Source organism: Fusarium venenatum, assembly GCF_020744135.1.
Source record: "Fusarium venenatum strain MPI-CAGE-CH-0201 chromosome Unknown EDB82scaffold_1, whole genome shotgun sequence".
Taxonomy (NCBI): Eukaryota; Fungi; Ascomycota; class Sordariomycetes; order Hypocreales; family Nectriaceae; genus Fusarium; species Fusarium venenatum.
In genome coordinates this window covers 11,961,510-11,977,110 of record NW_027072129.1, presented here as the reverse complement: position 1 = coordinate 11,977,110, position 15,601 = coordinate 11,961,510, and the positions used below count along the sequence as shown (strand labels likewise).

Sequence of the window (15,601 nt, the reverse complement as noted above, 5' to 3'; positions counted from 1 at the left end):
TATCATGCATTTCGCTTTTCCGCAGCCGATGTATGTGTAAAGCAGATATGTTGCCTGTTCTAAGTCTCGTGATATAATCGTGTGGCTAATTCTGTTGACTCTTCTATAGACTCTAATACTCGTCGTGGAAAAAAAGACACAACGTCGAACCAAGCATTCCATCTCTAACCTCATTCACCTGTCTCAGCAGGCCAGACATAACCGTCTGTAATGTAAATTGTTGTAGAAACTGAAGTTCTTTGGGGATAAGGATCCTTCCAGTCATGGTTCGGCCCTACACAGTACGCGTTGCCAGCCACGAGTTTCGCTGAGCATGCCGCTGCGTCGGTGCCCAGTCCGGTATTGACCATGAACAACAAATCGATATCTATACTTGAAACAGCACAAATATGAGCGCACGAGTCTTCCTTGCCTGCAACATACCACCGGCCGCAGCGTTCCGTTGTACCTTGGGGTACCTTCGCACCCGTAGGAGGGGCAATCTTGTCGTAGGTGTATGGGTTGAATGGCTGAGGCGTGGTAGTATCGGTGCTGTCGGATGAGGTATTGTTCTGTTCGAATTCAGGGCCGAAGCATATAATGTTCCCATATGCGGCAGTGAATTCCTGCAGCTTGATGCAATTGTAACCGACCCACGGGTTATAAAGCTGTACATCCCCCTCAAGCAGTTCGTTGGTCGCATTAGATTCAAGTAGATGGCAATCCTCCTCAGTTCGCAGCTGATGAACACGGTCGCACTGTGCAGGCATGCAGAGCTTGGTACCGGGCTCAATCACTGCATCTGCGCTGCAGTTGGGCAGGCGGTATTGATTCACAATGAAGAGAGAAGCTGATGATACGCCGCGCTTGAGTCCAATCGAGTCACAAGTTTCGCCGGTGCTAGTCGTGTACCACTCATCCGTGACACAGTCAAGAGAGTTGTCCTCTAGCTCAGGCGTCAATGAGTTTGGTACTGTCGTGTTGCCTTTAAGGCCGCATTTGGTATAAATATACTGAAGTTGTCTCTCGTAATAGTCGTCGTAGATTGAATACGGAGAAGCTTGCATCATCGCAAGCCGTTTAACGTAGCATGTCTCGCACATCTCTTCTCGCGGCATTTTCGTGTAGTCAGAGACGCTTGTAAACTTGCTGATAACATCTGTGACATACCTTGTTAGTGAGAGGCAAAACGTAGATATATCAGGGATGCCATACCATTGCATTATTGTCCAGAACTATCCTCCAGGCATGTTTCCTTGTAACCTGCCCACATATAACCAGCCCAGAGCATGGGAACAGCGCCACCAAGTGTGTATCCCCGACAGGCCAGCTCCACGGTATTGAACCAGCTACGCAAACTCTCCCCACAGCCTGCATCACATATCAAGTCGGTCTTACTTTTGCTTTCGAGTGACCCTCGATACTTTGGTTGGGTGAAGTCCGACACGTCCCAGTCACACAAGACACGTTGTGTAAGGGCTGTCTGGCAGTTTTCCGGAACATCAAACTCAATAACATCATCGGGCTGGTAGATGAGGAAACCTGGAAACGCTCTTTTCCCTGCTACCTCCTTCGAACCTTGTAGCCATGCAAGAATAGACGACAGAAAGCCATTGACGTTATCGCGAGCATATGTAGGAGTGCTATTTAGAGGAGACACCATTTCAATAATGGCTTTGGTGCATAGGTTATAGACCCAGAGATCATAGCTCTCCTCAACCTCGAATCCTTTCGTCTGGCAGTTTTGTGTTTTGACACAGTCTTGTTTGTAGTTATAGAACCAGCTATACAGACCAGTTCCTAGGATGTAGACGGCAGTAGAATCCAGAATGCGGACCGCCAACGACATGCGGCAGCGGTCGTCCTTGCATTCCTTGAAAGTAGGATCGTTGGCGAAGAGACCAACGCTTGCTTCAAAGAGCTTAGGTGCTTGGGGAGTTGGCTGATAATAAGGTGTCTCAGTCTGTATCATGCCCATGAGAATGTTACTGGCGTTGGAAAGCTGATACTGATAAAAGAAACAGTGCTCTGAAGCTGTACCCCAAAGGTAGGCTAGATCGCTTTCGATCAACATGCCTCGGGCGACATAGACATCGACCTGATCTCTGTTTTTTCTATCAAGGTCATGATCAGCAACCCAGTTCCACGCATTCTCCAGATAAGCGCTTGAGCCAGGTGTAAGGTGGAAAAGTGTCGATGCCGCTTTGCACTTGGGATTGACGGAGCCAAATAACTTGGGGCAGTTGGTGTACTGCAAGTCAGAGCCTGCAGCACCGCCAACGCGGATGTGAGAGTCTAGAGAAGAAGGATAGGGTTAGCAAAAGCTTTGAGCACTGATAGTGTGAACGTACCCCATAGACCCACTGAGCCTTGTGTGGCTTCCCTGGCATTCCATTCGACTACAACCGCTCCAGCTGTAGCTCCATTGACTGTGAACATAATGTCCTGTATCTCAATAATGCCGACGTCACCGCGTCTTCCAACTTGCACGACTGCCCTTGGCTTGAGCTCGTTTTGGAAGTTAGAGCCTTTTCCCATAATCTGTGACCACGCCTGACCAATGATGCGTGATCCGATTGGGACTCGAAGAGTATCTGTAACGATGTAGACGCCGTATGGGAAATACACAATAGATGAGGTATTTGCTGCTCCAGAGAGAATTGAGTTCAGCACAATGGTATCGTCTGTGACACCGTCGCCTTTAGCCCCAAGTGCTTGACGTTCATAACATTACTCTTGGGTTCATCATAGTACTTGGGTCGACGTCGCGAAAAAAGGTTCGGTTGTAGCTTATCGTACTGAGATCCTAGAAGCGACTTGGAACGGTTCATAGCAGGAATGTTATCTCCGTTGACAAAGAAGCCAGTGTCTGAAGTAGCATTTTTGATCTGACCGAAGCCCCAGCTCTTAAGGACGACTTCATTACCTCCCGCGACGAGCACCTTATTCTTGGTCGCATCGGTAACGGACTGCTTGACGTTGAAGAAGCCAACGTTTTGTAATAGAAACGATGTCGAGTTTTCGCCGACTAGCGAGCTGACGATACCCTTGGGGGTATTGGCGATAATGGAATCCACCAAGATGAGCGATCCAACACTCTGACCACTCGATTCCAGTCCACCGGCCTGGCAGAACAAAGGGTTAGCAACAGAGCCAAGGGCTATTTGGGATAGGATTGAAGATACTAACGCCACCCACGACAACCAAACCGCTCCCGCAGCTCTCAATAACGTAGTCGTGCATAGTCCATGCCCAGTCCCAGTGCACCTGAACAGCTGTGTTACAATTGACAAATACCAAATGGCTTGTAGTGAACTGCTGCTTTCCGAAATAGGCACTGTTTCCATTAGACATCTGGCCACCACGAATACTGTTGTCATAGACTCGCCGCATCGATGAAGCTCACTTACCCAAAATTACCTCCGACGAAGGTCAAATCCGCCATAAAGCCGCCGGACCCATTTTCCATGTATATGCCCTAGACAAAGCAAAAAAAGGTAAGTCAATCTGGATTTGGCGTTGTCCACCCATATTAAATAGAGAACCTACCTGCTGAGTATTACTCGGAACCTCAGAGTTGTATAACATATAGAACTCGATGTTCTCTAGAGATGTTGCCTGAGCAACCTGCCAGTGAATAGCACAGACGTATGCAGTCGGATTCGTAAGGCGAATATCCATCTTGAAGTTCCGAATGCTGCGCAGAAAGTTGGCGGTGTTGAGATACCTAAGAAATTGAATTTAGTACTTGCACAAAACTGGATTGTCTTGGGAATTGATATCGGTGTAAATAAAACATATACTCACCATTGTTGATCGTCAGTGATATAGACGTCACTTGTGATGACACCCAACCCGACAAAACTGGATGCCGCGAGGATAGTTGGCACACTATGAGGTTTAAAGAAAGAACATGTCAGCAGTCATGCAGTCATCGAACTTGTGCTCTTGACTCACATCTCCTAAGAATTGGGTGTTGTAGTACTGAATGATTGGAGAGCTGACAAGATATGTGCCTGGTGGAAATTATATGACAGCAGGGACCTTTGTGCTGGCACCGCATTCCGGACCACATCTCTGGCCATCTGATATGGCTCGATTGATGGCAGCAGTGTCGTCAGTCTTGCCATCACCCTTTGTGCCGAAATCCTTTACATTTCTCCGCACCTACGTTCTCGTTAGCTGAATGATTGAGCCTTGAACTTCTTGTCATGAAACGGTACACTTGCCTTGTATCCTTTTGGGGCATATGGAGCGAGTCCCAATTGTGGCATATCGACCGTCCAGTATCCCGCTGCCCTCTCCATGACTTTTTGTTTGGAATCAGGACCAAACTCACCCAAACGGCCGTCAGGGCGATCCAGTGGATCTGGAGAATTGGTATCGTTGTTTTTGTGATCATACTTTGCTTTAATCCTCGCAGCGACTTGAGCATGGTCTCCTGATGGCTTCTGGGGCTTAGACTCGGCGAGAGTACGGGCCGCATCTTGGAGTTCCGAGGGAATGACATATGGTGCGGCTCCGGTGTCTCGTTTTGCCTTGGTCGAATTGGAAGAATAGTCCAATGGACCAGCAAGCGACAAGTCAGAGTCCTCTACCATCTCGTATTTGTTGAAAGAGGGATGATCGACACGGGCCTTGTTGATCTCAGCCAGCGCAGCAAGAGCTTTCTCAACAGCGGATTCCGCATCGCTGATGGAAATGTCACTTCGAGCTTCCATACCATCATGGTGGTGGGAATGTTGATGATGACGTTTGTGAAGGTGATGATGGCCGGTATGGCCAAGGACAAGAGGGCAAAAGACCAAGAGGCCACAAAGCATTCGATACATGCTAAACACACCTGAATCCATACTGAAGGTTTGATAGATTCCCAGTAGAACACAGTGGTGAGTATACAGCTTCGCTTGCTTGGTCAAATGGTCGAAGGCTTGAATAATATCGATGGAAAAGAGCTGGCCACACGGTACCGCCCACGTTGAGGATCGACGTGTAATTTCTGGACGACCACGAAGCGATATTCCTTCGGCAATTATCTCTGGCCCGTTGAAGTGGTCTTATTGTTTCTCAGACGCGATTCTTAGCGGTCTAGAACTTTTGAACCCTTCATGACTTTGCATTAGCGGCGTGCGTTCAACCTGACACGAGTTGATTAATACTTCATTTGCCTGGCTAATGGAACCAACAACTTTTCAAAGGTGAACCAACAGCCTTACCAGGATCGGGGTGAATCAAGGTCTGGGTCTTCCAAGGGTCTTCAGGGTCCTGATCATCCTAGTGGGTAGATAACCATCTTATTCAATCCACATTCGGGTAGCGGATGGTACCGTAGGCTTTTAGCCAATACTCCCAGCAGTATCAACGTGTTTATTGGGTCGCGATTTTTCTATCACAGGTATCTTTTTTATTTAATTTCCCAACTACGACCAACGTTCAGTAACGTGTGATAGTGGATAATCGCCGGGGTCGTGTTTTCGACTTACTGTTCATTTCCTTAGTTTGTGGATCTTACAACTGAAGCTAATAATGAACCCGCTCAACATAATTAGACAACGGCTGCCTGATCTGATGCTTTCTTCGTGAAGCTATGACTCGATGTCCTGCCAAGGCCGTTTGCTACAATAAGCTAAACGCATTGGTGAAATACTCATATCACCTTGTATATCGGGGACCCGAGCACAGGCACTGGTGAGCCCAAGTGGGATAGTTCTTCATCGCTTACGGATATTCCGCTCTTCATACCGTGCTTTTTCACTTGTTCCATTCATCCTTCACTTCACCACTTCGGCGTGATTCATTGGCGGTTATATGCAAGGTCGGAGATTACTTCCCTTTCATATTAGTCTACAAATCGGAGTTTGGAGATCGGGTTCAGGAACGGGTCGGAAGAATTACAGGGCCAGGTTCAATCAGTATGGAAGCGAGTGCCGTTAGCTGAGCTGTCATCGACATCGTCTTATTATTAACAGGATAACCTTTTCATTAGCAGCTTGCTTTTACCTTAACACTTTGTCACCTTGGTCTCAAGTGCATCCTCTGCCCCTCTAACGTTTCCTCCTACTTATCTCATCGCAATTGTCATTGATGAATTCACTAAGTACCCCATTCGGTGATTCAAAATGCGCCGCCTTCTTGAAATCCTGTTGCCGATCTTGTTTTTGTTCGTCATAGTTGCTGCTGCAGAGGAATGTAGCGCATCGAAGCCATGTGAGATTGGTTGCTGCTCCAAGTACGGGTTCTGTGGTCTGGGCCCCAACTGTAAGACTCACTGCCTCCCTTCTACCCTATGGTAAGGATATACTAACGGCTAGTTCACTCTAGTCTGCGGTACCAAGATTTGTGTCAACAACTGCGAGAGAAAAGCCAAATGTGATCCCGGTGACTTTGGAAAACAATATGTCAATGCCACAAAATGTCCTTTGAACGGTGAGTTTAATATCTTGGATGTAACGAAGGGCGTCTATTGACATCGCGGTTGCTTCCCAACATCAGTCTACTGCAGTAGACATGGTTTCTGTGGAACGACAAAGGACTTTTGCGGTAACAAGAAAGTCAAAAGACCTTCATGCTCGGTCAACAACCAAGGCTTCGACCGAGTTGTTGGCTATTATGAGGGATGGTCCGCCAGTAGGTCTTGCAACCAATTCTACCCAGAGCAACTTCCTGTTGGCGTCTATACTCACCTCAACTATGCTTTTGCATCTATTGATCCGGTCACCTTCCAAGTTGTTCCATCGCTGTCTACTGATGTGGACATGTACAAGCGAGTCACCAACCTAAAGAAGGCAGACCCTGACTTGAAGGTATTTATCGCTATTGGCGGGTGGACATTTAATGATCCAGGCCCTACAGCGACGACCTTTTCAGATATTGCACGATCACAGGCAAATACTGAGAAGTTTGGAAATTCACTAAGATTTATGACCAAGTATAACTTTGATGGCGTTGATCTGGATTGGGAGTATCCAGGTGCTGACGATCGAAGTGGCAGAGCTGAGGACTATAAGAATTTCCCTATCTTCTTGCGAAGGCTCAAGGCAATTCTCAAGTCCGGCAGCGGCCGCGATGGAGTTAGCTTGACGCTTCCTGCATCTTATTGTACGTCAAGAAATACTGAGCTGTACGGGAGATGACTAATTTGTCCAATAGGGTATCTTCAGCACTTTGACATCAACGCCATTCAGAAAAATATCGATTTCTTCAATATGTAAGTCATAAGAAATATCCGAGAAATGACTACTGAGTCTGACACTATCAGAATGTCATATGATCTTCACGGCACCTGGGATAAGGGGAACAAGTGGGTTGGTGCTTACCTGAACTCTCACACTAATCTCACAGAGATTACACAAGCTCTTGACCTGCTCTGGCGTAACGATCTTTCACCAGACAAGGTTGTTCTCGGCCTCGCTTTTTATGGAAGAGCCTTTACCGTTGAGAACACAGCGTGTACCAAGCCTGGTTGCACATATGCCTCTGGAGGTAAAGCACGATCCTGCAGTAATGAGGTGAGCGTCATTCTCAATTCAGAAATCGAGGATATTTTCAACTCTTCGTCGGTCAAGCCAACGTTGTACAAAAAAGAGGCTGTCAAGATTCTGAACTACGAGAAAAATCAGTGGGTAGCCTACGATGACGAGGACACGTTCAAGCTCAAGGCAGATTTTGCCAGAGGGCAATGTCTTGGAGGTCTGATGGTTTGGGCCGTTTCCCACGACACGAAAGATGCCAAGTACACCTCTGCTCTTGCAAAAGCGGCCAACAGAAAGTTTGTTGCTGCTCTCCCAGCCACAGATGGCTCGTCAACTACGATCAAGACCAAGCATGCGCAGTGCAAATGGACTAACTGCGCCGAGAGTAAGTGATTGGGTGTCAATATATGTTTGGAAAATAGCTAACACAACCTCCAAGATTGCCCATCAGGCTGGCTTCGGGTTGCCCGCACAGACGGCCAGGCACGTAAGGGCGAGTACATGGTCGATGAAGGGGGATGCAACGGTCTCGGTGTCCATCAGTTCTGCTGTCCACCTGGTGAAAGGGTTCCCACATGCGGTCGGTACGACCACAACAACGGAGCCTGCGGTGGGAAATGCCCCAACAGCATGGTTGAGATAGGCTCCCTCAGCAAGTACTGTGACAAGAGCTACGAGGTAGCCTGTTGCTTTGCGACGGAAAATTCTATGCAACTCTACAACCAATGCAGCTGGAGCAAAGACTTTCCCAACTGCGACAAGGGTACATGCTCAAGCGGTTCTGTTGAAATCGCCAGGTCAATGTCTGGTAGTGGAGGTGCATTCTGCAGCGCCGTCGGTGGCGCAAGAGGAGACCCTTTCAGCAGCAAAAAGAAGGTTGGCCAGGAGCGCAAGTATTGTTGCCGCGACGACCTGAAGGACCAGAAATGGAGCGACTGTGAATGGGAGAGTCATATTGGTGTGATCCCCAAAAACTGGGGTGGTTTGGGTTACTGTATCAGTGGATGCCCAAGCGACAAAGTCCGTGTGGCTATGGACTACAACTCGAGAGAGTGCTATAACGGTGGCGTTAGAGCAAAGTGCTGTACACCATCTTTCTCTACCACTGTCACCAATAACCCTGAGGACAAGGAGCTGGCGGATGCTCTTGAGATCTTCCTCGACAAGCCCGTCTGTACCAACGAGACCCAGTCGTTCCGCTATGAGAGCCAAGAGATTGTCATATCACGTCTTACTAGGATGCTTTATTCCTCAGTTTCGTTGGATAGGGTCGCCACTTGGGACAGCAAAGTTGGCAGAAAGTACAAAAATCTCAAGTATAAGTCGCTTCGAGATTGGAGTCGCTCAGACGACTATGCAATAAGGCTCGGCTCTACAAGGCTACCAGAGACCATCGTCTGCCAACTTGACTTCTACAACAAGAACCTTGGTGGTGAGGACGTGTTGAAGTGCTACCAAGGCACCTCGGTTCGCCCCAAGAGCAAGAGGTCGCTCGACCTACCTCTGGATGCATTGTCTTACACTTCGATCCAGGGAGATACGTCCTCGGCCTACAACCATGGGGTATTCAAGAGAGATCAGCAATACGAAATCAAGACTATTTCGAGGCTGACAGGTGCACAAGTGATACTCAACGTGTGGGGTATCAGCGTGAGTTAATTTCTATTTGCATACATTGGCTGTTACATTCATGGCAGACTTATTAATACTGTGTCTAGTATCCATCCCGTGGCAAATTCTTGATAACAGACCCCATTTGGCAAAGAGCTTATGACTTCATTTCGAACAATTGTTTCGATGCGGCTATTGGTCAAATTACTCGTCCTCCTGGGGACAACAGGGGTCTTGTCAGTAAGTGGCAATCTATCTGGCCGAACCAGTTTTACTAGCTAACTAGACCTACAGCTGAGCACATCTTTGAAAAGCAGGGCGTGCTTAATTTCATTAAAACCACTATTAGCGGCTTGCTTCCAGACAACAGAATCTCGAGCTTTCCAGGCATAGACCCCAGCTTTTGGACCACCACGGCCTTTCACCAACTTCGAAATGTCGCTCCTATTGGTGACCATGAAGTCGCACCTATCCGCCGCATCTTCACGGTTCTCGGTGCTGATAACTACCGGGCCCCATTTGTCCTTGCTGGCGAAAAGCTCAATGGCGTCAAGGCTACTCTTTGGGGACATAATGAGCTTGCTGACGAAAACGAAATGAATGCCTGGGTTTTGAACGATCCTATCAGCTTCCTGAATCAAATTCGATGTGTAAGTCTACATAAACTCCTTGGCACTCACGTAACTGAAGGTGGCAAGAAGACAAGCCTGGCTAATCCCTTCTCTTCCAGGTCGTTGGGACTATACGATATCTCAACCACGACACTGTCAATAGACACCTGGCGGGTATAATCACTAATTTACGCGCTGAGCTCACTCTGGCCGAAGCGTTGTATCGTAGTGAGCATCCCACCGCAGCAATACCCAATGTCGTAACTCGGTTTGACGAATGGGCATGTGTCCTCTTTCGGACCATCAGTCTAAACGTGCAAGATTTTGTGTTTACGTGGGTTGGAGTAGGCCTACGTGCTTGGGAAACAAGAACCAATCATCCTAACTACCTACAGGTTGTTAACAGTCTATAGGTTCTAGCTGCCGCGGCTGGTGCATTAGCTGTGAATCTAGATTGTGTGCCTGGGCAATCTTAAGTTGTTTGAGTATAATATTAGATTTTAAGCTTATTTCTTAAATAAAGAAGCTCATATCTATCTAATAGCTTGCGCAATATAAGTATAGATGTATTTAATATTTATTATTATACTGTTAATACTTATAATAGTATTTTTATAAAACTAGTAGTAATTACTAATTAGAATTACACTTAAATTTAAAGAAAATAAGAGTTTATAATATTAGCTAATATTAGGTATAATTAAATAAGCTTAAAATATAAGAAATATAACTTAATGAGTAAGCGCTGCATATAAGTAAATGCTATACTTTTCTATATACCCTTTATTATATATATAATAAAACTACTATAACCTATTTAATTAATTATAATTATTTACTATACTCTTCTCTAAATGCCTTTAAAACTACTTAATAAGTTCTTATATTATACCTAGCCTTACTATATATACTATATTATTAAATATTTAGTTTAATAGACCTTACTTAACTATTACTTTTCAATAACTTACCTACTACTTATATATTAATATCTATTTAATTAATTATTTATAATACTTATTAAACTACAGCCTATATTGCCTAGGATTATTATTATTTAATTGATAATTTATCTAGTCTATTTCCCCTCTTTAAGTAGTTTACCTTATATTAGTTTTAATTAAGGTTTTATTCAGTTAAGTAATTTTCCTTTTATTTATTTGAGCTTTAATTAGTAAAAACACTCTTTATATTATTATATAATATCTTTAGTTTAATATATCCCCTTAAATTAAAAAAATAAATAATTTAATCTCTTTTTAGCCTCTTTAAGATATATTTTAATATTTTAAGTTTTCTTTTCTTTTAAATCCTTAATTAATCTATTAAATTATAGTATATTTATAATTTTATTTTTTAACTCTATGCTTTATGCTAAGCCTAAGTCTTCTTAAAGTTTTCTTATAAATTTAAAACTAGAGGATCTATACAGATTAAAAACCTAATATATTAAACCTAAGTTTCTCTTAATAACTAACTTTCCTAATAAGATAATTAATATATTAATAATTAAACACTATAATAAGAGGGCAATAAAAGAAGCCTCTATATGCACAGTAGCTTCTTCCTCCTGCAACCCACTACTAAGCACCTCTAAATAATTACTTATCTAAATACTAAGGCAGTCAGTTAATCCCTGGTCTATTTGCTACTAGCTGCATTATATAGCTAACTAATACAGCACTATACTGCCTAGAAAAAGAAGCCTCTATAGTGGCATTTATAACTATTTTAATAGCTATTTCCTCAGCGAAAAGGATACTATTAATACTATCTTACTTAGTAATAATAGCAAGGACTTAAAGTAGCTAAGGCATAAGGCTAGGTGCCTCTAAGAGGCCTAGTATAATAATAATTACTATAGCCTTATTAGGCTAATTGCCTTTAGCTATAAGCTCCTCTTGCTCTTTATAATGCATTTTTAAACCTATAAGCTAGGCCAGATAGTAATAAGGCTTAAGCAAGAGCTTAAGCATCTAAGGGACCTTAAGAAGAGGCTTATAAGATAGCCTAATAATATCTATTATAATAAAGTTACCTTCCTTAAGGAAATTAAGTTAAACTATAGGTATAAGGCCTAGTATTAATACCTTAGGTTATAGGTAGCCTAGGCTAATAAGGCCTTTAATAATGCTATTATTAATTTAATTAAAAATGAGATTATTAAGGATACTGCTAAGGTAGCTAAAGTAATAAGGGCATCTGCAGAGGAGGCCTTATAAGCTAATAGTAGAAGCTATATATAGGGTTAACTGAAGGTTAATCTGGGGATTATATTGGGGATATAGAAAGTTAAAATGCAGGCTAACCCAGAGGCAAAAGCTAACTCTATAGGAATTAATCTAGTTATATAATATACTGTCTTAAAATTTTATTACTAAACTTGCATTAAGATATTAAAATTTTAAACTATATTTTAAACTAAGGATATTTATAATAATATATTATATATATATATTATTAGAGTTATTAAGATATTACTTAAATATTTAAGCTTATTATTTATAATTTATTAATAAAAATTACCTTACTTATAATAGTTAGGATTTCTAAGGGATAAACTAGTTTATTTTAAGTTTATATTAGCAGAGTTATAAGGTATATAATACTAAGTAGTTTTAAAGTATTATATTTCTTAATAGTAAATAAGGCAGATTAAGTATATTTAAGTAAAGATATTTTATTAATAGCTATTAAAATAAGTATATTAATTAATAATAAATATATATATTTATATATTTATAATAGCTTATAGTTTAATTAAGCTACTATAAGTAATTATAACTATAATTAGTAAAAAATAATAGGGCTTATATAATTATCTATTAGATTATAATACCTAGTATTAATGCCTTAAGTTGCAGATAGCCTAGGCTAATAAGGCCTTTAATAATATTATTATTAAGTTAATTAAAGATAAGATTATAAAGGGTATTATTAAGGTAGCTAAAGTAATAAGGGTATTTGCAGTAAAGGCTTTATAAGTAATAAAAGCTATATATAGTATTAATTAAAGGTTAATAGGATTCTATTGGGGATATAGAAAGTTAAAATGCAAGCTAACCTAGAGGCAAAAGTTAACTCTATAGGAATTAATTTAATTATATAATATACTATCTTAAAATTTTATTATTAAACTTATACTAAGATATTAAAATTTTAAACTATATTTTAAACTAAGGGGTTTATTTAATATATTTAATTAATAAGTTTATTATATTAATATATTTAATTTGTAAGACTATTCCTTTATTATATAAATAATAAAGAAATTAAATATAAAGTATATTATTAGCTATTAGTTAATTATACCCTATAAATAATTAATTATTAACCTACTTTATAACCTTAAATATACTTTTTCTATAATAATACTAATAGAAGTAACCTTTTCCTAGTTATAGGTAGGTTTACTGAGGTATATACCCTAGTCCCGGTTATAAGCATATAAGGTTATATAATCTAGGTACCCTTTTGCCCCTGACAGTATAGCAATAGTACCTGCTGGACATATAACCCGGTCGCGCCGCCTCCCCATACAATTAGAGATAATATTCATGCCTGAAGATGAGGTACTATTAGTAGGCAAACAGGAAGATTGGATTCTGTTATCAGATCGAGAAAGGACCAGAGCTCTCTTTCAATAGCTAACTGTTAAAAAATAGAAGTGCACACTATTTCTATAATCTATACTAGTCTATAGGACTATTCCAATTGATACAATGACAGCCATCAAAGCTAAGCTAGCCCTGCCAACCGTTCTCTTGCCCCTGCTATCAGAAGTATCACCATAACCAATATTGGCAGAATTGTTTCCGAACCCAACTGTACGCTGCCACACAGGTAGAGAATTGTCAAGACTCAGAATGTCGGAGTGGTATTCATCAAGAACACCAGAGAAGTTGAAGGAGACGCGACCAATCACTCTGGTATGCCCCCATGTAGGAAGCGCCGGATTATCTACAACCTCGCGATAATTCGGTTGCCTGATCGCACTTGCATGCCAAAAGGCATCGAAGGTCAGATTGGCTGTCTTGTCATCGAACTGTAAGCTGGTCTTGGGGTAGTGATATTCAACCGGCCCAGTCCAAAGACCTTCGTCTTGCGTGAAGTACATTCCCTCGTCCAAGATTACAACTTTCCACTCATCCTTCCATTCGGTAATATTGCAGACTGGTATCTTCATATTCTGCCAGCTCGCGGCTTCTAGCCCTGCCAATGATTTAGTAATTTTGTAAGCTCCTCCTGAGACCTGGGTAGTTGTAAAGTTGAAGTAGTCAGGGCCCTTGTAAGGTCTATAGACAGGAGTATCAAGTGGTCTAAATAAAATGTTAGCAAAGAATAACTCAATGCTTTAGTTAGACTTACTGAGCCGAGTAAACATAGGAGCGATTTTCTCCATCGCGCATCCACCATTCACCGAGGTCAGAGACATTGGTAGGCCCAGAGGTTTGCGGCATAAGCGTAAGCCAGAATTGTAGTGAATTATTTCCAGGGTTCAAGGGTTGATGCTCTAGAACGCTGAGGATGGCATCATATTTGACGGTAGTGGAGAAGTTCCTGACCTCCTCACATTGCTCAGATGGTTCAACCCAAGGAGTGAAATCGACTACGAACTCGGCCTCTACCGTAGCATTATAGTATCTGTAAAAGGTTAGTCAAGTTCTTAAGAATTACTGACAGGAATTAGACTTACGATCCGACCCAACTGTAAAAGTCGCCGAGCCCGGTCACGTTTGTGGGACGACGGTTCTCGATAGGATCATATTCCTTCTTCTCTTCCTCTTCCTCTTCAGCGATTCCTGAGGTAATAAGAGAGAAGAGGAAGATAGCGCGTAGGAGTATCTGCATGAAAGCTAACATTGTGGGTGGTTGATAGCAGTGCGACAGTAGCAGTATGGTATGAATAAAAGGCTCGAAAGGCGCTGAACGCGACTACTTAGCAAGTTGAGTTGGCTGCGCTAGGCAATCTCGCTTAAAGGCCCGGTGACTTCTTCTGTTAGTTCTGAACTCTTGGCTGTCTTGGCTTTTGCTTCTTGCTCTGCTACTATTGGTCTGCCCTGCGGCGAAGCACCAGTTGTTGCCGTTAGCCGTTCGTGTCCCAATAGACTAATACGTAAGGTGCTACACTTTATGGCCTTATCTAGAGTGGTTATAGGCTAATTACTTGCACACTATTGGGTAATAGAAGAACTATCCTCAAGACTCAGGGCGACAGAATTAGGCGGCTCAGATGTTGGTTTAAGCTCGCATAAGGTGACCGAAGTATTCTGTCCCCATGGCCCTTACGGTTGACTCTTCTGATAGCTTGCTTGACGTGCTGCGAAGAGATCCTTACGGATCTAGATGGCATGCTAAATTGACACTTTTCAGAATTTCCTGACAGTTGGAGGCATGGAATATGCTGAACACGGGCTCGATAGTCCAAAATGATGCCTGAATAGGTGGAAATGCTTTGTATAATCTGTTGGTAATGGCTGGATTAGATTTATAAAGCTCAAAATTAACTACTATTCAATGCTTTATATTGTTACTGGGCTCCACCTATTCTGCGCGCATTAACTAAACCAATAGCAGGACGAAAACCCCGTCTTAGCTGACTGATCAAGATACAATGGAGACAGCAAAATGTTACGTACAAAAATGGTTCAAAGAGCTGGCCTTGGTTCTCTGCTCAATGCTCTTTTATGCCGCCTCCTTAGTCACCCTAGTCCCTGCCTCGATGGCCTTGAGTGTGGAACTGGATGGTGCGCTGATATCTCGAGTGGTCTCCCCAAAGTCGTCGATGCGGGATTGCATACCGTCAATAATGTCGCGCTACTTATCATCAGAGATTCTCCGTAGTCTCTTGTTAGTACTGTGCTGCTCTGGGAGATAAATCGAGAGGTGAAAGTGGTGGATAGGACGAAGGGTTTGACGGGAAGGGAA

General features: G+C 42.6%; 3 protein-coding genes across 3 annotated transcripts; 1 reads left to right on the top strand and 2 right to left on the bottom strand.

Annotated features, from left to right (window-relative positions):
* Positions 1-60: 60 nt before the first annotated feature.
* On the bottom strand, positions 61-4,811 carry EDB82DRAFT_553252 (LysM domain protein; the record flags this gene model as incomplete). Its single annotated transcript, XM_065609605.1, has 12 exons — positions 61-412; positions 449-1,138; positions 1,216-2,274; positions 2,331-2,678; positions 2,714-3,104; positions 3,169-3,294; positions 3,407-3,457; positions 3,529-3,706; positions 3,787-3,870; positions 3,920-3,995; positions 4,038-4,146; positions 4,209-4,811. 12 exons carry the CDS (start codon positions 4,809-4,811, stop codon positions 171-173), a joined length of 3,957 nt encoding a protein of 1,318 aa, XP_065466146.1. The 3' UTR covers positions 61-170.
* Positions 4,812-6,098: 1,287 nt separating this feature from the next.
* On the top strand, positions 6,099-10,086 carry EDB82DRAFT_422473 (putative class V chitinase; the record flags this gene model as incomplete). The annotated part of the gene is made up of 9 exons (XM_065607616.1): positions 6,099-6,237; positions 6,301-6,405; positions 6,472-7,077; positions 7,129-7,186; positions 7,238-7,836; positions 7,891-9,086; positions 9,170-9,302; positions 9,357-9,712; positions 9,793-10,086. 9 exons carry the CDS (start codon positions 6,099-6,101, stop codon positions 10,084-10,086), a joined length of 3,486 nt encoding a protein of 1,161 aa, XP_065466145.1.
* A 3,410-nt stretch (positions 10,087-13,496) lies between these two features.
* Positions 13,497-14,536, bottom strand: EDB82DRAFT_418305 (uncharacterized protein; the record flags this gene model as incomplete). The annotated part of the gene is made up of 3 exons (XM_025728332.2): positions 13,497-13,992; positions 14,042-14,317; positions 14,370-14,536. Coding segments are annotated over 3 exons (939 nt in total), but the record flags the coding sequence as incomplete, so codon positions are not given.
* Positions 14,537-15,601: the final 1,065 nt, after the last annotated feature.